At 44.9% G+C, this 24686-nt stretch overlaps 1 protein-coding gene and 5 non-coding genes across 6 annotated transcripts; 4 read left to right on the top strand and 2 right to left on the bottom strand.

Moving 5' to 3' along the window:
- The first annotated feature begins 1157 nt into the window (after positions 1 to 1157).
- Positions 1158 to 4452, top strand: LOC132884711 (uncharacterized). Its single transcript, XM_060918586.1, has 7 exons — positions 1158 to 1224; positions 1322 to 1402; positions 1511 to 1792; positions 2344 to 2550; positions 2673 to 3037; positions 3134 to 3639; positions 3747 to 4452. Exons 1-7 carry the CDS (start codon positions 1158 to 1160, stop codon positions 4450 to 4452), a joined length of 2214 nt encoding a protein of 737 aa, XP_060774569.1.
- A 3884-nt stretch (positions 4453 to 8336) lies between these two features.
- Positions 8337 to 8527, top strand: LOC132898479 (U2 spliceosomal RNA). The gene has a single exon (XR_009656531.1). It is a non-coding gene; the product is annotated as a U2 spliceosomal RNA (small nuclear RNA).
- A 2340-nt stretch (positions 8528 to 10867) lies between these two features.
- Positions 10868 to 10940, bottom strand: trnav-aac (transfer RNA valine (anticodon AAC)). Its single transcript has one exon. It is a non-coding gene; the product is annotated as a tRNA-Val (tRNA).
- Positions 10941 to 11046: 106 nt separating this feature from the next.
- Positions 11047 to 11118, top strand: trnag-ucc (transfer RNA glycine (anticodon UCC)). The gene has a single exon. It is a non-coding gene; the product is annotated as a tRNA-Gly (tRNA).
- Positions 11119 to 15232: 4114 nt separating this feature from the next.
- On the top strand, positions 15233 to 15305 carry trnat-agu (transfer RNA threonine (anticodon AGU)). Its single transcript has one exon. It is a non-coding gene; the product is annotated as a tRNA-Thr (tRNA).
- A 4257-nt stretch (positions 15306 to 19562) lies between these two features.
- LOC132895652 (U1 spliceosomal RNA) lies at positions 19563 to 19726 on the bottom strand. The gene has a single exon (XR_009655801.1). It is a non-coding gene; the product is annotated as a U1 spliceosomal RNA (small nuclear RNA).
- Positions 19727 to 24686: the final 4960 nt, after the last annotated feature.

Below are 24686 nucleotides of genomic sequence, written 5' to 3'. Positions count from 1 at the left end.
GTAAGCATCATATTTTCAGTTTGTAAAAGCTGTCTCAGCTGACTTTGCACTCGAGCGAGAGTTAGAATTTCATAGTGGATGGTGGGACTATGACAAGCCTGCTGAAAAATGTGAGTTGGAGATTCTGAGGTCAGTGGGCAATTCAAGAAATAAAGCCAAGCAAACTGAAAGGAATCTGTGATAGCTCACCTTCGGAGCTCATCAGAGGAGCATATCAGCAGAAAAGCAGTGTGCAGTTAGTTGATTTGGTCATTGTTGCAAACAGTGCCAAGGTTGTGGGTTTAATCCAAATAGTGGCTGTTTTCACAGATGTGCTGCTTTGAATGTGGCGAAAGAAATTTGATCTTGACTTGGCTGAAAGTGCAGATGATTCGGCTGGTTTGCAAGATGACAAGAATGTTTTTCTCTGTAAAATGCAAGTAAGATGGAGGCTTTGGAGAATGTGGGCATCGATCCCACTACCTCTTACTTGCGCCTACTGTGTCTCACTGTTACCGCTAAAGTAAGCCCAAAGTAAGCCCACAGTGGCCAATCAGGTCGGACATGGGCTTACTTTTGACCAATGAGGTTGCCTCCCATGGGCTTACTTTGGGCCAGTGGGCTTACTTTTGACCAATGAGGTTGCCTCCCATGGGCTTACTTTAGGCCCTGCCCGCTCTTTCTCTTGTCATTCGTGATCGGAACATCACAGCGATTCAACGGGGTAAGTGGACTTGCATTTCTCCTAGGTAAATGTATATGTAACTTTGAGATTTTTGGTGGATGATACGGAGAAATGTAGTCGCTACTGATTCTTGATTTTACATAAAATGCTGAGCGTAAAATTCGTAAAGTTTCGTGATACACGGTGTTGTTCTTCTGCCTGTGGTAATTGACTACCATTAACGTAGGTGGCTGTAAAGGAAATCTCTTACTTATACGAAAAGATATTAAACCCAAACGGTTTAAAATTTGTTGTTGTGCTTCATTTCTGGTGAAAACGGGTTAAATGGTCAAACAAACAGCCTGCCCACCTGAAATCTGGCTTACTTGTATGAGGAAGGGGGAAATTGTTGCATTTGTTTAATCAGACTAAACCGATTAAATGTAAAAAGCAAACTGCGTACTGAAATGTATTTGTATGTACTCAAAACGGTTTATTTGTTTTAAAACCGACCATGGAGGGAGGCAAACACTTGCCTCCCTCACAGCTGGCCAAAAAACTTGTGTCACCTGTGAAACCCTGTAAGTGGTTTTCAGTATTCACCAACTGTTAATATGCATGCATGCAGTATGTTGCGTTAATCATTTTGCCTTACCTTTCCGGTCTTTTTTTTTTCAGCTCCAGCACCGCAATTGTCTGGCTCCAGCACTGCACATCGGTGCCCAGAACCCATTCCCCAACAGTTGCGCTTCCTCTGTGGTAAGCAAGCACCATCTTCCATACATTCATGTCTGTGTGTTGTCTCTGTGTACATTTGTCTGTGTGTAACTGTAGGCCTACCTAACAATTTTACTATTTGTGCTCCAGGCCCTTCTGAGGCCGACGATGAGGAACTTGTGCGTGCCACACAAGAGTGTGAGACACAGCTGCAAACAGCAGCCACCATTCCTCCTCTAGCAGCCACCATGCCTCCTCCAACAGCCGTCATGCCTCCTCCAACAGCCGCCATGCCTCCTCCAGTAGAAGTTGCTCAGCCACAGCCACCGGTGGATCTCCCCTCTCACTGGAAGGACCATCTTCCTCCCTTCCAACAGGAGTGGATTCGCCACACACTGTTCAAGGCGAACCCAAAGACTGGGTTTATCCCAGGTATTTACTTTCTCTTTTTTTTTTTTTTGGGGGGGGTACTTTATTAATAGTTTGATATGACTTCTTGTGGCGGCCCAAAGGGCGTGTCTTGGTTTTTCCGCCCTCCTGCTTTTTTTTGTGTCTTCTCAGGTGTGCAAGATGTAGCCGATTAGGCTGACGAGGGACGCGTGGGTCCACCTGATGCTCCTTCAAAATGACCTGGCTGTTTTTTCTACGTAGGAGAGAGCAGCGAGGGCAAGACGACGTCCTTCTCAGTGCCTCCCGTTCAATCTTGAGCGGCGTGCCTCTTTGAAGGACTTTAAAGTTCATATTCTGGCTTTTGTTTTGTTTCACTCTTTGGTTGAATTTGTAGCGCTGGCTTTGAAAAGTAAAATAAGTGAACTGGCTCCATGCCTCCTCTACATTATTTCTCACTTGTGATGTGAGCGTAACACTCCTTTTGTAATGTATGTCTGGTTGTAATGGAAATTGTGTTATAACAGGAGGAGCATGGCATATAATTCTGTGACCTGGGGTCCTAACTTTTTTGTGTTCATGTATTTATCCATCAGGAACCAGTGCCAGCGCCTCGCATTTCCAGTTGTATCTTCTGGAAGGACTGATGCGCTGGAACGAGGACAGAATGAAGGACTCTGTTCAAGCACCCACTTCCATGCGCACCTACGGCAGTGTTCTGCAGGAGGCCGTGGATCGGCTCAGCCAAGCCGTTCTGGGAAAACGTTGGGATGAGCAGTACCGCAGTCCTGGAGTCTACACAGGTTAGCACTGATCACTTATTCAAAAAGGACAAAATTACCTCAGGCAGTGTATCATATAGTTACATTTTAATGTATTACTTGAATATGAACAATTTTCTGTTTTTCTGTTTTACTTTTCATAGGTGAATTGTTGGCCATGGAGTACCTGTACAGCCAGACTGGCATATCACTTACTCCAACGCTCCACAACCAAGAGGAGGAGGACCAGCTGGTGGAGGACATTGATGACGAGGACATTGAGGACGAAGGCTTTGAGGAGGAGACAGAGGACATCACAGTTCCTGTGCTGACTGACGATGACCATGACATTGAAAGGAGGCCCTCAACCACAAGGCGTCGGGCACCTTCACCACCACCTCTACCAGAACTGCCGTCCACGTCCATGGGTGGAGGTCAGCGTCCAGTTGCTGCTGCCGCCGTTCCGTCCACGTCGGGTCAAGGACTGCACCCTGCTGCTACTGCTGCTGCCACCACTTCAGGGGCTCAGGTAAGACACTAACAGATATTTCAATTCCAAGTTAATGTTACTACATTTTACATTTACCACTACTAATGAATACTTTTTAATTTTTTTTTTATTTAGGGCGTCGTCGTTGGACCGGATGGCATTCCTGGGTGGGACAAAGTGCAAGAGCTGGCTGCTTACCTGGTGGACCTGCGAGATGCCGCCTACCTCACTCAGCCACAGGTGACCGAGGTCATCCAGCTGTGGGCGGCACTCCCAGACAGCGACAAGGAGAGGATCGACTACCAGCCACGTCACCAGGAGCGGCTGTCGTCTGGTCGATTCAAGGCACCGAAGCAGTCTGGAGTCACACCGGGTGTGGAGAGCGTCAAGCGCAGCTTGATAGGTCACCCTGGGGGGCCGGCTCAGTGGCCTGGTACCAGCCGCTTGGTAGACGCCATGTGCACACGCTTGTGCACTTTGCACAAGTGCACTACCAGGAAGGCCGGTGTTTCCACTCCCAGGTGGACCAGAATTCTGGATGATTACCACCACATCCATGACTTGATCATCGCCAGCCCACGGTTGATGGCAGATACAACAATTCAGTTGTTTCAAATCAACCAGCGGACACTTATTCAGTGGTAGGTCTCCCCCTTTTTTATTGATTTCCCTCAAATTTACACAATAATGGTCTCATAATTGTCCCATGAACACACAAATGACCCTCCCACAAACTCTCTCATTTCAGGTTTCAACAGCGGCTGAAAGGTCAGGAGATGAGTACACTCACTCAGGGACTGACTCCAGGACCCCAAATTCCCGTCGCCCCTGCCCAGCTTCCGCAGCCGCAGGAAAAACTGATCGTCCCTCCTGCATCATCTGGGCAACGACATGAATTTGTGTTCCCCCCGAATCTGGAGGGCCGGGCTCCTCTGCTACGCCCAGGCCGTCGCCCCAAAGACCGCCAAGACCGTCCAATTGCCCCCACCCCACCACCTGTTTTTCCTCTCCCTGCAACATTAGGCACCAGTGCACTGCCAGTGCCAACTCCCTTCACATTGGTACAGCTCCCAGCAATGACTATTCCTGCACCACCTATTCCCTTTCTCCAGCTCCCAGCCACGACTTTGGCTGCCTCAACACCTGGTGCAGCCCCATCTGTACCTGCGCCACCTCCGCCCCCTGGCCCGCCGCCTCCTCCCGCTGGCCCACCACCTCCTGTTTCACGGTACACAGAGAGGAACAGGCGTCGGCAAGCCGCTGAAGAGGCCAGTGGTAGTGCGGAGAAAAGAAAATATGTAAGGGGTGCGACATATAACATGTGTAGCCAATGTGGCAAACCCAAGACTAAAGAGTATGGGCATAGTCGCTTTGGGAGCGCGACTTTCTGTTCCCAGGCCTCAGGTGGCAAGTCTGTTGAAGAGTGGTTGGAAGAACAGAGAGCTCAAAAGTAGTTCTTCTATTGTACAATATGTATATAGTGTGTGTATAAGTTCTGCTGCTATTGCTTGTATATAGTGTGTTTGTGTGTGTGTATATACCACATATATTATGTAGTTTTTACATGTACATAGTTTTCCTGACAACCTTCCCCCTTTACTCATGCACATTTCTCCCTGTAAATTGTACATTGGTTTGTGTGAGTGATTAAATACATGCTTGGTTTTTAAACTTGATGTTTCATCTCTTGTTTTTTACTGTCCAATTTCAGATACATTAAAAGTGATTGATTGCACTCAGATGTATTTGTCTCGGCCTGTGTATCATCATAAAAAAAACCTTTATCATACAAAATACACCACATATTGTGTTACTGTCTTTGTGCACTTAACTTCACCATCAAACAACCTGAACATTAAATGGACTGACTATATGAAGATAATTATTATTGGCAAACTTTTAGTAGTAATTCTACTAATATAAGGAGAAACACCTCTCCCTATAAGGTCTACTATAAAGTTACTGTATCCTGTGTATCATCCTAAGTCAACAGTTGTAGCAGCTAAAAAAAACAGCATATTGTGTCTGTGCCACTTTATTATTACCATCAAACAATTAACATGAACATGGGAAAGCATTACTATTAATATACACAGTTCTTGTCACTGCTAATATAAGGTAAAGACATTTTCTTTTATTACCACCATTTGTCATAGCATTGCATTGCCATAAGTTAGAGTACAGTTAGCCATAGATAAACATTTCAAATAAACGAATGAATGCATCGGTGGAGGAGGCATCGAAGAATCCCGGGCTGCTCTTTTTATGGTGGAGGCATCGATGAATGGCGCGCTGCGCGGTTTTCTTTTTTCTTTTTCTTTTTTCCACGCCGAAAATTGAGACGGAGAAGATCGACAATCCCTCCCCATGCAGGAGTCTGTCGGGAGATGAGATGTGCTGCGCTGTTCTTCGTAGAGGAGGAGTCGACAAATGACGCGCTGCGCTGTTTTTTTATTTTTTTCAGAACGACAGAGAAGATCACCAGACCCCCATGTAGAAGTGTCGCGGTATCGAATCCCGTCCGGCGCGACAACCTGCAAACTTTCAACTCAAACACAACATTAATACACTTCCACACAAAAAGCCCACGGTAGAATTTCACCAAATCCCCTTCACTCCGGTGGCATTTATTTTCGCGATGTTTCCTACATGCGCCGAGAGCTCAAAGATTGGGCCCCTGCCTATGCAAAGCAAGCGCTCTACCACTTGAGCTAAATCCCCAGCAGTGAGTTAGGGTTTGTTCAACTAAATACCGGGAGTTTCCCAAACTGCCCTTCCTGACCTGCTCGTTGCTCTCTGGAACCATGCCTGAGTTTCCATTGGTTGTTTGTTTATTTTCAAGTGAGCGATTGCCCAGAAGTGGATATTATTCTGGGGGAGTGTATTCTGACTCCCATTTGCTTGAATATCAGTTGGTGAGCTTCAAGGGTTTTGCCACTAAAACAACCCAATCTCCTGACATGGAGTCCCTGGCATGCTTCTCACACTTTTGGGGCATGCCTCAGGAAGCATTTGTTGCTTCATTGTTCATTGACAGCAGTTGGGTAGAAGGTGGTGAAAAGTGCCTTTTCAGGACAGATGCAAGCTTTTCATCAGCAGGTTTAAGAATACAAGCAGGTCTCATCTCATTATCTCTAGCCGCTTTATCCTTCTACAGGGTCGCAGGCAAGCTGGAGCCTATCCCAGCTGACTACGGGCGAAAGCCGGGGTACACCCTGGACAAGTCGCCAGGTCATCACAGGGCTGACACATAGACACAGACAACCATTCACACTCACATTCACACCTACGGTCAATTTAGAGTCGCCAGTTAACCTAACCTGCATGTCTTTGGACTGTGGAGCACCCAGAGGAAACCCACGCAGACACGGGGAGAACATGCAAACTCCGCACAGAAAGGCCCTCGCCGGCCACGGGGCTCGAACCCGGACCTTCTTGCTAATACAAGCAGGTAAGCATCATATTTTCACTTTGTAAAAGCTGTCTAAGCTGACTTTGCACACAAGCAAGAGTTAGAATTTCATCGTGGATGGTGGGAATATGACAACCCTGTTGAAAAATGTGAGTTGGAGATACTGAGGTCAGTCAGCAATTCAGGAAATAAAGACAAGCAAGCTGAAAGGAATCTGTGTTAGCTAACATTCAGAGCTCATCAGAGGAGCATATCAGCAGAAAAGTAGTATGCAGCTAGTTGATTTTGGCCATTGTTGCAAACAGTGCCAAGGTTGTGGGTTTAATCCAAATACTGACTGTTTTCACAGATGTGCTGCTTTGAATGTGGCAAAAGAAATTTGATCTTGACTTGGCTGAAAGTGCAGATGAGTCAGATGGTTTGCAAGATGACAAGAAAGTTTTTCTCTGTTAAAAGCAAGCAAGATGGCAGTTACTGTTTTGGAGAATGTGGGCCTCAAGCTCACTACCGCTTACATGCTAAGCAAGCACTCTACCACTTGTGCTAATTCCCCTGCTGTGTTTGAGGGTTTGTCCAACTAACTACGGCAAGCCCCCCCTCCAAACTGCCCTTCCTGGCCTGCTCATTGCTCTCTGGAACCATGCCTGAGTTTCCACTGGTTCGTGCAAAACGTGCACACTTCGAAAACAATATTTTCATCTTTTACAAACAAACTATAACTCTAGAAAACTCTTTAATGGTCTTTCTAGTTTCATAACACAATTTCTTAATATTAGTATGCTGATAATGCCAATGCTGAGTGTTTTAAATATTTCCTCAATTGCACTTTTTTTTAAACAAAACCTCGATCATCTTTTCAAAGTCAAAGCTCGAATCCCTGGAGCGCCATGCGCTGCATTCAGACGAGGAGTCTGTTCCTGGGAGGTTCTAATCCCACTGGGGTTTTATCCCGGGGTTTCGTACCAGGCAGCGGATTCATTGTATTATATTTAGTTTTCAATATCTCATCTCATCTCTCATCTGATTATCTCTAGCCGCTTTATCCTGTTCTACAGGGTCGCAGGCAAGCTGGAGCCTATCCCAGCTGACTACGGGCGAAAGGTGGGTTACACCCTGGACAAGTCACCAGGTCATCACAGGGCTGACACATAGACACAGACAACCATTCACACTCACATTCACACCTACGGTCAATTTAGAGTCACCAGTTAACCTAACCTGCATGTCTTTGGACTGTGGGGGAAACCAGAGCACCCGGAGGAAACCCACGCGGACACGGGGAGAACATGCAAACTCCACACAGAAAGGCCCTCGCCGCCCATGGGGCTCGAACCCGGACCTTCTTGCTGTGAGGCGACAGCGCTAACCGCTACACCACCATGCCGCCCCTAGTTTTCAATATGATATTATTTTTCCAATATGTTATTTTTTTTGTATTCTTGTCTCAGCAATGGTGAAATCGAATTTGTAAATAAAATCAGTGCCCTGACTCTACTCATCAGGCCAGAGCTCTTCTCTTTCTGTGTATGTTTTGTACAACATAAGGAAACAGTATAGTAACTATAACGGTAAAGAAATAAAACAAGAGAGGCTGGCTATGATATAAGAAAATTCTACAACCCAGAAACAGATGAGCTTTTAGGCAGTGCCTCAATCTATATATAACAGATTTCCGGGGAGAGGAATGTTAATGAGTTCAGCTTATTTTTGCAGGCTTTGCTCTGGTAGAGCTGCACATTTTTGGTGGTCAAATGTTAGAAATATTGAACTTTTTGCATGGAAACCACACACACACACACCCAAAGCCCAAAGCGATGTCTCTGTTCAAAAGGATCCAGCTGTTGGGGGTGGAGTCTAGCTGTGTTTACCTTTCTGGATTTTAATATTTGGAAGTGGTATATTTAAAGCCATTGACAGTAGTAAGTTGTTGTTTCTTTGTTGTTTGTTTTAGATGAAGCATAGTGTTTGTTTTTATCACTTTAATGTCTGACATGTTATTTAACTGAAAATGTTATATTAAATAGACTTTTAGACCAAACAGCTGGAGTTGGGGTTTGCTTCTTCTGCTCCACTCATCAACCTGGTTTTATAGTATTTCCAGGAATAGTGCCTTGTCCTAAATACAAAGAAACAGCTTTCTTATTTGATATATTCTTTAAATAAAGATAAATGAGTTTTCTAAAGTAATGAGTGGGAATAGAGCTTTTTCTATTCTATCTGTTCACATGACATTGTAGTAGATCTAGAAATTGTCTTGTTAAAAAAATAAGTAAAGAAATAAGTTCTTTCTTTGCTGGGTTGACCTTTTCCCCATTTCCTGGTTTTCTCCATGTTCAACAAGCTACTGGACCGTTAGTCTGCAGTAATTCTCTCCCCTAGGTCACAACCGGCCATACGATTTTTTGGCATTTCCCAAATCACTGCGTTTTTTTTTTTTTGTTCATGGAGAAAGACATGCGTTGGCCGTAAGTTTGTTTTGCAACCTGAAAAAAACGTAAGCGCCCGTAAAGTTTGTTTGACATGACAAAGAACCTCTGCGGCCGGTCTGTGGCCAGTCTACGGCGCAAAAATCAGCACGTCACATGCGCACCCTCCGTGCGTTTCTTGCGTTTTTTGCACGTAGACCAGCCGTAGGAGCACGTATGGCTGGTTGTGACCGAGGCTACAGATCACACAACACCCCAACTCTTTCTTTCTTTCTTTCCATCAAAAATGCTCGTTGGTCAGACATTTCTCTGCCTGTGTGCAATGGCTAATAAAGCTGTAAAGGTGTAAGAGATTGGCCCAGGCCACCTTACCCTATACCAGCTTTCTGCACCTCCAATACAGTGTCACTAACCTGGTTAAGTATAACCTAGATTTTGAGTGGTGTAAGGTGCTGTGTTTAGGTTGCAGTCTTTTCTGGAGGTGTGGACTTGAATCCCACTTCTGATATTTGCTATTGTGGGTTATGAACGGGCCATGGGTTTTATGCTCATGGTTTGCGTTTAGTGAATGCTTGTCGGGAGTTTTGCCTGCATATGAGTGAAAATGGAAGCTTCAGCTAGCATGCCTTTTCAGATAAATTTGTATTTTTTTTCAGTTTGTTGTGAATATCTGCCACATGTTACAATATCAGTAGGTATTTTATGTTTTTAGATGTAAAAATATTAAGTTTTAGTTCGTGGAACGACATGTGACGTTTGACTTGGATTATCATGTGGTTACAATGTCAACTGAATGTTGACATTGACAAATTACAAAACTAGAAATTAATACAAACAACAAAGAATGATTAACCATGTAGCCAGCAGTCAGGGTTCCGAGAATTTTTTTTCCAACAAGTTGACGATTTCAGGTAAAACCTTCAATCATGTGTTCATGTGCTGCTGGAATTTCATTATATTATTCAAAGGTTTGACAGTGAAAACAACCCTTTGGCTATGTAATGGTTCGCACCCTGGACTTTGACTCTAGTGATCTGAGTTCAAATCTCAGTGGAACCTTTGAAGCCTTTGTTTGTGGCTTCTGAATGCACAGACTGTCTCCTTTTTGGTCAAGCAAGCTGTCACGTGCCAAACCCTTTGTTTCCGTTAAAGTGCCAGTCTTCTGAAAATTATATTACCCCTGGGAATTATACCTGATAAAACTAGACATGTTTAATAGTTTACTGTCTAAAATGTATTTTAATACGAGACCAGGAACATGTTCTGTTTATTTGGTAAAGTTTGGCTCTTTGAGTCCACCATTACAAGAATGCGTTCCTGGTAAGTTACTGTTTGTTCAAAGAAGTGACATCATATGCAAAATGCTTAAAAGTTAGTGGGCATTTCAGGCTTCGTCTGTTTTGCAAATTGGAGCACGTTTTTAATGATTTTTTTGATTTATTCTGCAACAAAACTAAAACCAAAGCATGCCTCCTAAGGGGTGTGTCCTTCAAGGCTGTTCAAGTGACATTTAGTGTCAATGCAAATTTGCAGCGTTCTGATGCCATGTGCAGCCCGGTTGACCTGACCTCACTCTGGAAACGAGCAACCAAGTGGTATTTGAGAACACCACCTCCCCATAACGAATTGCAATGTCCATGCTTCCACAGTCAACAGACATGTACATAATGCCTTGTTTGGAGGGGCCAAGGAGGGGACTGAGGACTGGTCTTTCCACTAGCAACGTAAGTACTTGTTTGCAGGCTTGAATGACATCAGTTTGCCCCTGCGTACGTTCGACCCATGAAGCGGTGAAGAAAGAGCACGGGCTCCTGCGTGTTTTCCTTTCGTTGGCAACAAGCGACAGGTGTATATTTGTCCACAAACAGAGAACTGTAGAGTCACTGTTTAAGATTTGTTCAGCAAATGTGTCCGTACCTTGGCTGGTCAAAAGCAAATACTTGCTTCCGTAGTTGGCACGGACAGAGCAGAGATCACAGCTCAGCAGTCACTCACTGCCGAGTTCAAAAAATAAATAAACCAACCCAGCGCTGTTTCTGCCCGGTTTCGAACCGGGGACCTTTCGTGTGTTAGACGAACATGATAACCACTACACTACAGAAACCTCAGCTCTTGGACCGATCAGCTGTTGCCTGGGCCTCAAATACAGAAGCAATGGCACTTAGGCTTGGGTCGCCAGGGTAGGCCTGCGTCGCCAGGGTAGGCCTGCAGCGTTGGTGGTATAGTGGCTAGCATAGCTGCCTTCCAAGCAGTTGACCCGGGTTCGATTCCTGGCCAACGCACACCCTTTAACGCTTCGTTGCTCTGATGAAAGGCAGAGAGCATGGCGAGGCGCTTGGGAGGAAACAGCAGGAACGGATCAGTTGCTCGTCACTGCCTTGCCAAGGAGGTGACCGAGGGCTGATCCTTCTGCTTTCCGCTCGCGTTGCATGTAGTCGAACAGCGTCGGTTTGCGCAAACCTGGGCGTGTTTGAAGGACGCGGGCACCTGCGTGTTTGTCTTTCGTTGGCGGCAAGCTACTTTGCCTGTTTTCCACAAACGGAGAACTGCAAAGTCACGGTTTGAGAGTTAATAAGCAAACGTGTCTGAATGTTGGCCGGCAAATACTCGTTGAGACAGGATGAAGCATTCCAGAGTCAATGCCAATTTGCAGCGTTCTGATGCCGTGTGCAGCCCTGTTGACCTGACCTCACTCCGTAAACGAGCAACCAAGTGGTATTTGAGAACACCACCTCCCCGTGACGAATTGCAATGTCCGTGCTTCCACAGTCAACAGACAGGCAGATAATGCCCGATTTTGTTTTTAAAGCAGCCGTCACGGACCTTGACGGAAAACCAGAGAGGCAGGGAAACCGTTCAAACGAGGTTTTGTCCCGATGGTCGTCTGCACGTATGAGAACATGACAACCACTAATCCACAGAAAGCAATCCGGTCACGTTAAGGGTCTGTCTTTCTGGCTGTTTCGAGAGTACCTGAGCTTAGCAAGGCGATAACTGGGCGTTAAGGGAAGCAGAGCTCAAAAGGCAAAGCGTGGCTCTGCCAGGTTTCTCAGGAGCGTCTATTCGCTTGTCAGGTGCAAGGGGAAACCATTGCACAGCAGAAAAGACGCAAAGCTTTTTCAGCGTCTCGGTTTGGGACTGTTCCAAAAGGCACGGACGGAGCAGAGATCGCAGCTCGACATTTGTTCGCCACCAAGTTCAAGAAAACCAGCACCGATTCCGCCTGGTTTTGAATCGGGGACCGTTCTCGTGTTAAGCGAACATGGCAGCCGCTACAGCACAGAAACCTCGCGTGTGTTAGCTCTTGCCTGGGCCTCAAGAAGAACACAGATCACGCTTAAGCGACTGTCACGAGGATAGGGGCACGGCCTTGGCGTCGTAGAGATGAGCTGGTGGTCGAGTGTGACGAGGATCAGCACTGAAAAGCGCTGCAACAACATCACGGGAAGAAATCAAATGCCTTGTTTGGACGGGCCAAGGAGATGACTGAAGACTGTTCCTTCCGCTTTCCACGAGCGACGTAAGTAGTTGTTTGCAGGGTTGAATGACATCAGTTTGCCCCTGCGTACGTTCGACCCATGAAGCGGTGAACAACACGGGCTCCTGCGTGTTTTCCTTTCGTTGGCAACAAGCGACAGGTGTATATTTGTCCACAAACAGAGAACTGGAGAGTCACTGTGTAAGATTTGTTCAGTAAATGTGTCCATACCTTGGCTGGTGAAAAGCAAACACTTCCGTAGTTGGGACAGCTCTTTTGGCTCTTCTTACTATAAGGAGCCGGCTCTTTCGGCTCCCAAACGGCTCCTGAGATTTTATTTTTGATTTAATTGCTGCAATTAACTAGTTAATTAATTACATTATTATTTATATTTTATCAATAGGATGTTTTCCATTTTTTTTTTAGTTTTTGTAGCCATTGTAAAGCTTTGTAAAGTATAGCAGTGTAACAATGGTCTAGCTATAGAAATAAAACTTACTTACCAATTAATAAATTATTTTCTCACAAACATAATGCAAAACTGTGTTATATTACCAGTATAAAATACACAGCTGATTTTCCCCTCCTCAGGTGCCTCACAGACTCCTCTCCCCTGCGCTCCACAACTTTAAGCATTACACCAATTTTCGTATTTTCGCAGCTGTGAATGACATCAACCCCCCCAACCAAAAAAAGTAGGCGTACACCATGCTACTTTTTTCCTTTGAATGGTAATAGACAACACAAAGACGCAATCGGACAGCAACTTTTGTGAAAGTCTCTCTCTCTCTGAGGCACCTAAGGACAAAAAACTAATTCGGCTCCCCAACTCGGCTCCCACCGAAGAGCCGGCTCCCGTCGTTCACTTCAAAGAGCCGGCTCTTTGAACCGGATCGTTCGCGACCGACACATCACTACTGGTTTCCTACTGACCCAGACAAGAGGGCCAAATGGATTGCAGCTGCGAAGAGACAGGATTGGGAGCCAACAGAGTACTCCAGACTTTGCAGTGATCATTTCATTTCAGGTTAGTTTATCAGTTAATGCAATTTTGATAAAATATATAGCAAAAAGTAAATGGGTCGGTGTTTGTTAACCCATCTGAGCAGTGAAACAAGGCAGTGTTAATTTGTCTAGGGTTGCATGTAGCAGACATCAGACATAAAACGCAATAACAGAGGCTAGAAAGAAACGGGACACAGAAATAAATAAACAGGGCTCCATACCAAGGCTGGGTACAGTGTTTGTGATAAAAGACAGATCCAATTTAACACGAATCACAGCTTACTTTCTTGTTAAAATGTGCAAAGGTCTCCACCATCTCATACCGGCTTGCACTGAAGGACTTAAGTGTGCCATCCAAAATGGCTGCGTCACGTGACTTGGTCACGTGGGTAAAATACCTCAATTCCCTGCTGTTGAGATGAGTGAAATCATCTGGCTGCCATCTTACCACTCACATCAATAGTGTGTGATCATTTGACTTCTGTGTTAAACTGTCATGTCCGATCAAATTTGCCCCAAGAAAAGTATCTCCTGACTTTTTTCCTTTCATTACCACTTCTAATTTTCTCAACTTTACCCACATTCCTTACATATCTTTATAGCACTCCCCTTCACTGTTGTTTTTTTTTCTTTCTTTTCCAGTTCAGTCTCTGATCATTTTTTTTGAGCAGCTCTTTCACTACTATAATTATTTTTACAGAGATTATTTCAGTTTTTCTTTGTACAGGAAATCATATATTGGACGCCATCCGGGAAATAAGCCATTGACCGGGAAATATGACCAACCCTGATTTAAGAGTACTTATCAATATACTTGGACTCAATTTAAACTAAAATCATGTTAAAACAGACAATCATGCCCATTTTGTCAATTTGTGCAAGTAGGTGTGACGTGTGTAGATGATCGACATTGTCATTTGTGCTTAGCTTGAGGTAAATGAAAATAACTGCTGACCAAACTAGAACAACAACATCTCTTTTTATTTGCATCCCTCATTGCCATTTCTGCCTAAGGCTATGGTCCTTCTTTCATTTAGGCTACTGAGGCTAATTTACTCAGTTCATTCTTCTTTTTGAGTTTGAGCCGTTGAGCTTGAGTTCTCACATTCAATATCAAACATGTCTAGACTTTGGCTTTGATCTAGTCTGGGACATTTCCATCAAAAATCTGACACAGTTACAGTGTTCATCCCAGATATCACTGTCAGATTTTCAACAAAAACAGACAAAACGATAAGACAGATTTTCTGTTATTTTGCTCTTGCAAACCATCATAAAATGCTGTAGGTGGGTCCACGCAAATGGCACTGCACACACACATAAAAATGATCACACACTATCAATACTCACAGGTGAAATGTCTGTCCACAACCAGTTTGTACAGTTCACTGCTGCACATGCAGGCATTTTTCTTGCAATTTTTCTCACCAACTACATCAATAACTTGACCAGTTTTGTGTAGCTTCCAGTAGCCTAAATAACCATTCTGCTCAACGATGTGAGTGGTAAGATGGCTGTCAGATGGTGTCACTCTGATGAGCCTCTGAGCTTTCTCATCACCTGAAAACCACTGGCTGCTACTGAGGATGGCCCCACATGAAGAGCCTGGAGATCAGTGAGGTCACTCATGGTGCTTATGGTTTGTCTCTTGAGGTCTTGGCCTGTCCAGTGTTTTTGTTCACTCAGATGAGAAAGTAGCCAGAATGCACAGCCCACTCTACGACTGACGCACTGCATTATTTAAAATGAGTGTCCATTTTTTGCGAGGCAAATAGTAAACAGAAGCTAACTGCAGCTAGGAACTAAAGCTGTGAGTGACTTTACAGCAGTTTCTGGGGGCTGTTTTGGGGATCAGCGCAGGGTCTTCAAGGTTCTGCTGTTACTCCAATCTTCAGCAACTGTGAAAGAGTTAAGGCTCCATAGCTCAGTGGTGAGAGCACTGGTTTAGTAAACCAGGGGTTGTGAGTTCAATTCTCACTGGAGCCTATAAAGAGTTAGTGAAACTGTCTCTGAGTCTTACTTTTGCTGGACGCTACCAGTTTTAGTATCGGGTGTAAACAAACCACAGCTAATGGATTCTTAATCCTCCCTGCCCTTCTCTTTCAGTAAACAATGTTTTTTTTTTTTTTTTTTAATTATTAAAACAAAGAAAATGCAGTGAGAAGGTACATTCCAACATCCATGCAGGTAAACCTAGGCCAAAAATGGACATCATCATGCCAATAATTTCAAGCAATTTTGCACACATCATAACCATAAATAAGCTAACTTCTGCCTGTATCTATCCTTTGCTTCTCTCTGACTTAGATTATCCAAGCAATCCGGTAGTAAAGCTTTTCTAGTGGTAGCTTCCCTCAAACTGCAGACATCTGACATCTTCAATATTGCTTGCCTTCAGTATGTAAACAAAGTTCGCTTGTCCCCCGGGATAATGGCAGTAACGGTTGCTAATATAAGTGTGAGATCAGTGCAAGGGGTCTGTTGCAAATTTTGACAATGTGGCACAAAGTTATAGAAGGGAACTTCTTTATAATCTCACTATCTGGTGTGACTCAGATGAGGATGGGTTCTCTTTTGAGTCTGCTTGCTCAGCTATCGGCTCCAAATCATCCTCAAACAAAAAAACAAAGATTGAGGATGAATTTGAAGAGCTTTCGTGTCTTTTTCAAAAGAATCGGTATCAAGAATTCACACCACTGAGGAGAATATTATAGAGTCTGTGTGGAAACAAAAGAAGGTCCTGATGCAAATAACGTCAAGCGTACAGCGCCACCAAGCTGTAAATCGCTGCGATCTAATAATGGCGGGCAAGCTTTTCGTGATTTTTGGAACAGGTTTCAGATGCAAAAAAGCATTTTTCGAAACAGTTTTTTATTTATTCGCCAACTTTACAGTGTAATTGAGCACAGCACACACAGAAAACTGGGGGTTTTCTGACGTAACTTTCATTAGATTAGCACTTTAAGAACGATGCAGCCGAGTGAAATCCGCCTACCCGTCAGTCGCTGCGATCTAATAATGGCGGACAGGCTTTTAGTAATTTTTGGAACAGAATTCAGATGCAAAGAAGCATTTTTTTATTTATCTGCCAACTTTACAGTGTATTTGAGCACATCACACACAGAAAACCAGGTATTTTCTGATGCACCTTTCATGAAACAAGCACTTTCAGAACGATGCAGCCAAGAGAAATCCATGTCGCCAGCAGTTCAGGTCGACCATTTAAGGCATCCATTAAATTAAATCAATTTTCTGATATTTACCTAAAAGCTAAAAACACAGAAAACAGCTACAACTTAGTAAATGAAGATAAAATATGACAGAACTACAGACAAAAAAATCTGAACTTTAGCAAATGGATGCGTGAATTTCGACTAGCATCCTGTCTGTCAGTGTTAGCTAACGCTACTTATGTCATCTGCTGCACTAGTATATTTTGCCTGAGAAAGTTTCTCAACTAAAAACAAAATAAACAAAAGAACCATGACTTACCTCTGTCTACTTTGCTAAGGCATCATGTTTAGCAGATAGTTACAACTTTGTACAACACAAATCCTCATAAAATATAAAGTATTTTATAGTAAACGTATGGGCGGCATGGTGGTGTAGTGGTTAGCGCTGTCGCCTCACAGCAAGAAGGTCCGGGTTTGAGCCCCGTGGCCGGCGAGGGCCTTTCTGTGCAGAGTTTGCATGTTTTCCCTGTGTCTGCGTGGGTTTCCTCCGGGTGCTCCGGTTTCCCCCACAGTCCAAAAACATGCAGGTTAGGTTAACTGGTGACTCTAAATTGACCGTAGGTGTGAATGTGAGTGTGAATGGTTGTCTGTGCCTATGTGTCAGCCCTGTGATGACCTGGCGACTTGTCCAGGGTGTACCCCACCTTTCGCCCGTAGTCAGCTGGGATAGGCTCCAGCTTGCCTGCGACCCTGTAGAACAGGATAAAGCGGCTAGAGATAATGAGATGAGATTAAACGTATGATGATGCTGTGTGATGTCACGCATTCTCACAGCGCATTCAATGATAATTCCAATGAAAATGTTTTTTTTTAATTGATGGGTGTAATTCACTTTAGCTTATTTTTTGTTGTCTAAATCATTATTGATGAACTCTCATATTGATGGTGTTTTTAGAATAGATGAAAATGAATTAAAGTATTATATTATAATAAACACTGAAGCAGAGGGAGCTCAGCTCCTGCTGGCTGTACTGCGGAGGCAAGGAGGCGGAAGTGAGCTCCGAGGGCTCCGCCCAATTTAATCTCTGGGTTCGGAACCTGAAAAGTCGGTCCCCTTCCGGATAGAAGTTTTGTTTTTTGTTTTTTTCCTGGTGCGAACCGTGACGACATCAGAGGGCGTGTTTTTAGTTTAGGATAAGTTTCTACATCTTCTTATGATTACTAGTTGGTCTGTCCTCGTATTTTGGAAGAAAGCAAATATCTGCTATGTCTGCAAGTCTTATGAAGACAAGGAGGCTCAGGCACCAAAGCGCAGCGTGTGGAGAAAATGTAGCTGGCTCCGCATGTTGCTGGTGTTTTCGTTCTGCTCGCACGGCTTTCTGACCACCAGGGAAGAAATAAAAGAACAAAGCTTGCGGGCAAGCAATGCGATCCACCATCTCCGGACTACTGTTTACTTCTGCTGTGCACTATGCAATGCCTTCTGTCGATGACGCATTCTTGATAACAAATTTCTGTTGAAAACTCATGGAGACCAAGGGCATCACTAGGCCTTTTTTACTGGGGCACGTGCCCCAGTAAAAATCAGCTGTGCCCCAGTAAGAAAATGTTGAACGATTTTTGTAACAAACTAGTTTCTTTGGCAGATCATTTATCTACTGTAAGCTGTAGGACAGAGTGTGTTTCAAACTTCTATCGCCTCTTCTTTCTAACTAATTTTCTGATTGGTCTGGGAGATTCTCACTGTAAACATAGCGTGCGTGTGGTGTGCCATGAGTCCATTTAGCCTACTGGAGAGATGAGTCTACTCTTTGGATGAGTCAGAGAACGGGCTCTGGATGAGTTAAGGTAGTGCGAAGTTTTTGCAACAAAACTAAGCAAACCATATTCTAACAAACCCATTAAACTACATCGAATTAAACGATATTGAATTACTTTTCCAGATGGATATCAGACAATTCTTCTCACGAAGCAGAGACGGGGCAGGGAAACAGTGACAGATGAGGAGGAGGGTGAGAGAGGTAAGATTAAGGTTGTAGGCTATGTGCTAGTCAGTCATAACTAACCAGCTAAGTTCGTGAATTGTGAGAGTGGAGGTGACATGTTTAGCATCAGCATGCATTAAAAGCCCAAATGCCAACAATAATTTTTTTGGGGACTGGGATGTGTTTTCCGTCTCGTTGACCTATTCCTTGCATAACTTCATCCACAAGAGCATGAGAATTATCCACTTTGCATAGGTTGGGGACAGGAACGTTAAGGTGCATTGTGCGGGGGGGGGCATTTTGTGTGTGTGTGTTGGGGAGGGGGGGGTGCAGTGCCCCAGTAAAGCTTAATTCCTAGTGACGCCCCTGATCAAGACCCTTGCTCGTGCCAAGGTTCCCAGAAGTCTGACCTAAACCCATTCAAGAACACGTTCCCTGGTGGTCGGAAAGCCGTGCAAGCAGAGCGAAAATAACAGCAACATGCAGAGCCAGCTACATTTTCTCCACATGTTGCACTTTGGTCCCTGAGCCCACTTGTCTTCATAAGACTTCAAACACATCGTGCAACTTGCACTCCAGCGCACAACATCAGGGGAGGGGAAAGAAGGAGATAGATAGCTAGATAGCTAGATAGATAGATAGAAAAGCCACCAGCTCTATTTTTGACTCTGTCAGGGTTATGGGAAAGAGGAGAGAGCAGGAACGCATTCCCCCACTTTCAGAAATTATGCAGTCGATATTCCCGCATTTGAGGAATTCGCAAAGGTCTGCATGACCCCGGTGAAATTCTCTCCGTCCACGGTGCATCCTCAACAACCATTTTCTGCTCAAAACTCATGGAAACCCTAGCTGGGTGCTAAGGATAAAAGAAGCCTGAACAAAACCTGTTTCTTAGTGCTCAGAAACGCAGCAATACACAGAAACAGAGATTTTTTCCACATGTTACCCTTAAGAGCATAACCCTTCTAGCTCCTCAAAGATTTAAAGCAGCTAGTAGCTCTTGATATAAAACAACTGAACACAAAGAAAAGAAAAACTTCAGAAAAACAAACAGCTCTATTTTTGACTGCAACAGAATTAGGCAAAAGGGGAGAGCACAAACGCAGTCCCCCACTATCAGAAATTATGCAGTTGAGATTCCTACATTTGAGAAATTCACAAAGGTCAGCACAACCTGAGTGTAATGGTTGGGCCTCACTTTGGACAAACCACCTTCTTGATCATGGTGTTACCCCTGCCAGGTAAGTATGAGCTTCTTTGCCTGGCTGAGATGTAACCCTGCAAGGGTGTAGGCCACTCCGTGAGGGCAGGCAAAGCGTCCGAGCAGGGTTTTGCATAATTTTTAGCCCCTCCTCTTCCAAGTCAGCACAAGACACTGGTGGTGATTTCATGTGCGCTCCCTCTACTGGTCAGACAAGATATGGACCCGACAAGACTTTGCACCGACTGACACGTAGCCCTTTTCCACCAACAGGGAACGGGTTCCATTCTGGTTCGCGCACCAAAGTTTGATCCGTTCAGAGCATTTTGGTCAAAAATCCATTGGTTCGGACAGTGGTTAAATTGGCTTTTGTAAGGAGGGGGAGCGCTTCTTCACTCACAATGGTCAATATCTCTCAAAACATTTTTATTTATCGCACCATCAGTTTAATACATATTTTATCAGCTTATGGCCTACTTATTTATATCTCACATCAATGCACATATTGGTAACTTATTAAGCCTATGTTTCACCATCAATCTACACTGTAATTTGTAAAACTTATTCACAATATACATCACCAATTCACATATTAGCAATAGTTATTTACATCTCATCAATCTGCACTATTATTTGCATTACTTGTTTACATCTCACACCATCAATTCACATATTAACAACAGTTCTTTACATTTCACACCATAAATCTACATCAGTCAAATCAATTGTTTGCTAAACTTACTTACATGTCACAACATCAAACCACATATCAGCAATAGTCAGTCATTACAATTTCATTTACAACTTTCCAAATAAGACTTAGATCAAGTTTCTCCTGCCTTTCCTGTCTCTGTCTACATGCTCCTGGGGAGACTCACAGAGCGTCTGGGAGACTAGGGATGTCTGAATCATTTAATTTTGTTATTTCGTCTAGTCTTAGTACCCCACAGCAACCTCATAACTTTGGCCAACCAAAGCAACATTGGATTGGGGGTCAAGCGCGCAAGCCAATGGAAAAATCCAGGCTGCCAGTTCTCACTATCACGAGGGAGGTTTGCTAACGCTCCATGTGCAAAGATAGGTTAGCGGGCATCCATTAAATTAGCTAACTCAATTTTCTGATATTTACCTAAAAGCTAAAAACACAGAAAACTTTTTTTTTTGTCTGACTTTTACTAGACTTAGAAATAGAATATTATTAGAAGAACATCATCAGAGGGTCTACCATTGGCAATTCATAATAGTCATAATTGACATTAACATTGACTTTAGGCATATTAAAGTATGGTCTATAGTTACTGGATTTATCTAGATCTGTTACTATTAATAAGATTTAATTGACACAAGATGTGGTTATTCATACACACACATTTTATATGCATATGCTCAAGGGCACTTCAGCCCAACACCACCCCATGTTAACCAAACTACATGTCTTTGAACTGTGGGGTTAACCAGAGCTGACACAGGGAGAACACACAAACTCCACACAGAAAGGCCCCCACCAGCCGCTGGGCTCAAACCCAGAACCTTCTTGCTGTGAGGCGACAGTGTGAACCACTCCATCCCCCTGCTGCACAAGTTAAAGGCGTCGTGCGGTAATTTCAGCAATCAGGCTATATCATGTGTCAAAATGTCGGGTTTGGTGGGTTATTCAAGCCCCTCGGTTTCCCGCGATCTCAGTGTCACGATGCGCCCGCTACAAGCATTTAAAGTTGACGCGCACAGCCAAATTTAGGCAGCCAGCCATTAACTAGGTCAACTTATGTGTGACGTCATACCAGTAACCTCCCTTGGGTGATGCTGGCCTGTCCCCATGTTTTCTCTATAGCGTGCGTTTACCAGAGTTGTTTACATTGCGGATTTTGTGGATTTATTCAGTTTGTGGATAGTTTTGAACACTCAAAACACTATGAAATGATGTACTAATATTCTGTGATACAAAATGCCTAATCGGTGTATTGTGTTTGGCTGTAACAACAAACACTGAACACTATTTGTGACTGTTGTTATCAATGGATCTGATTTCAAGGTCATGGCTAGGTATTGATAGAAAAAAATTATTTTTTTAAAAACACATTGTGGCAGCGGGGGCGTGGTCAAGCGCCGGTCTGTGACAGGAGGGCGGAGCCAGGGAAGGTGAGTGGCAGAATCATTACACCTGACGGTAATTAACCTGTGTTTTGTGTGTTTTCCCAGTAACCGCGCCCTATTTAAGGAGGCAGAGCTCATCCCGGGACAAGAACGCAGTGTGTGTGTTTCGCTATCAGATTAAAACTGGCGGTTATACTGAAAAGTCTGGCAATAAAAAGCCTATTTGCATCTGAAGCGTTGTCCTGCCGTCCTCTGTGCTCCACCCACACTTCAGAGAGCTCTACAGTGGTGCCAAAACCCGGGACAAGGTGGAGCACCAACCTCGCAGCCCCATGGAATCCTCCCCGTTCGCGGACCTGGTCCACGCCCTCGCCACGGCTCAGCAAAGCCAGCACCAGGCGCTCGTCACGCTCCGAAAGGAGCAAGAGCAGCGCTTTGAAGCCCTGGTGCTGGCCCAGCAGGAAGATCGCGAGGCGTTCCGGCATCTCCTCGCGTCGGCGGGGTCCACCAGCGCCCCGGGCCCGTCTCCCCTCACCGTGACCAAGATGGGCCCGCAGGACGACCCCGAGGCATTTCTCACATTGTTCGAGCAGGTCGCCGAAGCCTCGGGGTGGCCGATGGAGCGGCGCGCCTCCTCCCCCTCCTGATGGGAGAGGTGCAGCTGGCCGCGCTATAACTCCCCGCCGGCCTACGCGGACCTTCGCCGGGCCGTCCTCCAGCGCGTGGGGCGCACGCCAGAACAACAGCGCCAGCGCTTCCGCGCGCTGGAGGACGGCCCAGCGAAGGTCCGTGTAGGCCGGCGGGGAGTTATAGCGCGGCCAGCTGCACCTCTCCCATCAGGAGGGGGAGGAGGCGCGCCGCTCCATCGGCCACCCCGAGGCTTCGGCGACCTGCTCGAACAATGTGAGAAACACCTCGGGGTCGTCCTGCGGGCCCATCTTGGTCACGGTGAGAGGACGGGCCCGGGGCGCTGGTGGACCCTGCCGACGCGAGGAGATGCCGGAACGCCTCGCGATCTTCCTGCTGGGCCAGCACCAGGGCTTCGAAGCGCTGCTCTTGCTCCTTTCGGAGCGTGACGAGCGCCTGGTGCTGGCTTTGCTGAGCCGTGGCGAGGGCGTGGACCAGGTCCGCGAACGGGGAGGATTCCATGGGGCTGCGAGGTTGGTGCTCCACCTTGTCCCGGGTTTTGGCACCACTGTAGAGCTCTCTGAAGTGTGGGTGGAGCACAGAGGACGGCAGGACAATGCTTCAGATGCAAATAGGCTTTTTATTGCCAGACTTTTCAGTATAACCGCCAGTTTTAATCTGATAGCGAAACACACACACACTGTGTTCTTGTTCCGGGATGAGCTTTTCTCTGCTCTCCCTCTGCCTCCTTAAATAGGGCGCGGTTACTGGGAAAACACAGGTTAATTACCGTCAGGTGTAATGATTCTGCCACTCACCTTCCCTGGCTCCGCCCTCCTGTCACAGACCGGCGCTTGACCACGCCCCCGCTGCCACACACATGTTTTAAGTGTTTATGTATCAATCATTAATTGTACAAAATGATTTTCATACATTTATGTATTTGTCATATCTTTCTTTGTCACATGAAGTGTTGTCTTGATAACACATGTGGCACATAATTTTAGCAAATGGATGACAGAAGATTAATTGAAAGATTTATGCCACAGAGCTGCCTTTAACTAATAATTATCACTTATTACTGACGATTGTACGTTTACTAAACAATACAATACAAAGCTCAATACTCCCAGCCTATAACATACTGAATATCAAGTTAAAATCAACCGCAATAAAAGGAAAATGATGAAAACTGAAATATCAAGGGGTCTACTGTATCAGAAGGCCCACTGCATTTCGCGAGATCGCAAGCTGTCAAGTTGCTAGAATTCAATCTTTCTAGCTATACTTTCACCCCTACAGCTATCAGTATTACACATAATCATAGATTAATCACACAGCATTCTAATTCAAGTGAAAATGGTCTTTAAAAATACACACAAGTAGTGATTTAGTCAGAGAAACCAACCAAAACAAGTCTTCAAGTCGCCGGTCTTCATTCTCGTCTTCGTTTCTGTCGTCGTCAGAACTGTCCTCATTTTCTTCTGAAGATGAGCGCTCAGGTTCAAATCTGTAAGGCTGGATACCACCAGGACATTCAGCTGTCAAAATCTCTACTTGTGGGCCATTTTCTTCTTCTGTATCGGTAAAATCAAAGCTAATTTCCTCAGCATCGCTCCTATTTTCTGGTGTGTCCGTCATTGCAACTGCACCGAGTGGTTACTGGTATGACGTCACGCAGCTGTTCCATTGACCGAGAGGGGGCGCTGCGAACGCGGAAAATTTCAAGTGATGGGCATGATCAAATAAAGACCGATTACAACCGCGGGAAGCTTTTGAAAAATCGACGGTCAATTTATTTCGAATCTCGAAAGCATTGTGGTGCAGAATAATGCGACTTTTATCGCCACTGCATGACGCCTTTAATAAATTTTTAAAGCCTCCCCATCGGGGAATCGAACCCAAGTCTTCCACGTGACAGGCGGAGACACTGTCCACTATACTAACGAGGATGAAACAAGAGTCCTCATTTATCAATAAAAAATGTGGTATGGAAAGCACTTACTGCTGGGGTCAACAACGTTCCTGTCAATAATCAAACTCCAGCTGTTGTTTTCATATTTAATTTATAGGCCTACATCCGTGATATTGGACAGATCACACAGCACTCAACTGTTCCTTTTCAAAATTCAACACCACCCACCCCGCTTGCTTATCTATCTATCTATCTATCTATCGATCGATCTTTCTTTCAAAAAAGCTCGTTGGTCAGACATTTCTCTGCCTGCGTGCAATGGCTAATAAAGCTGTAAAGGCACCTCCAATCCAGTGTCACTAACCTGATCCA

Source organism: Neoarius graeffei, chromosome 1 (assembly GCF_027579695.1).
Source record: "Neoarius graeffei isolate fNeoGra1 chromosome 1, fNeoGra1.pri, whole genome shotgun sequence".
Classification (NCBI taxonomy): Eukaryota; Metazoa; Chordata; class Actinopteri; order Siluriformes; family Ariidae; genus Neoarius; species Neoarius graeffei.
Note: the sequence above shows the minus strand (reverse complement) of the source record. Positions and strands in the feature narration are given on the sequence as shown.

Excerpts from the sequence above, each read along its gene's own strand:
- LOC132884711 (XM_060918586.1), top strand. The coding sequence starts at position 1,158 with ATGGAGGGAGGCAAACACTTGCCTCCCTCACAGCTGGCCAAAAAACTT. Across the intron at positions 1,225-1,321 it reads TGTGTCACCTGTGAAACCCT|CTCCAGCACCGCAATTGTCT; the intron begins GTAAGTGGTTTT and ends TTTTTTTTTCAG. Across the intron at positions 2,551-2,672 it reads CAGTCCTGGAGTCTACACAG|GTGAATTGTTGGCCATGGAG; the intron begins GTTAGCACTGAT and ends TACTTTTCATAG.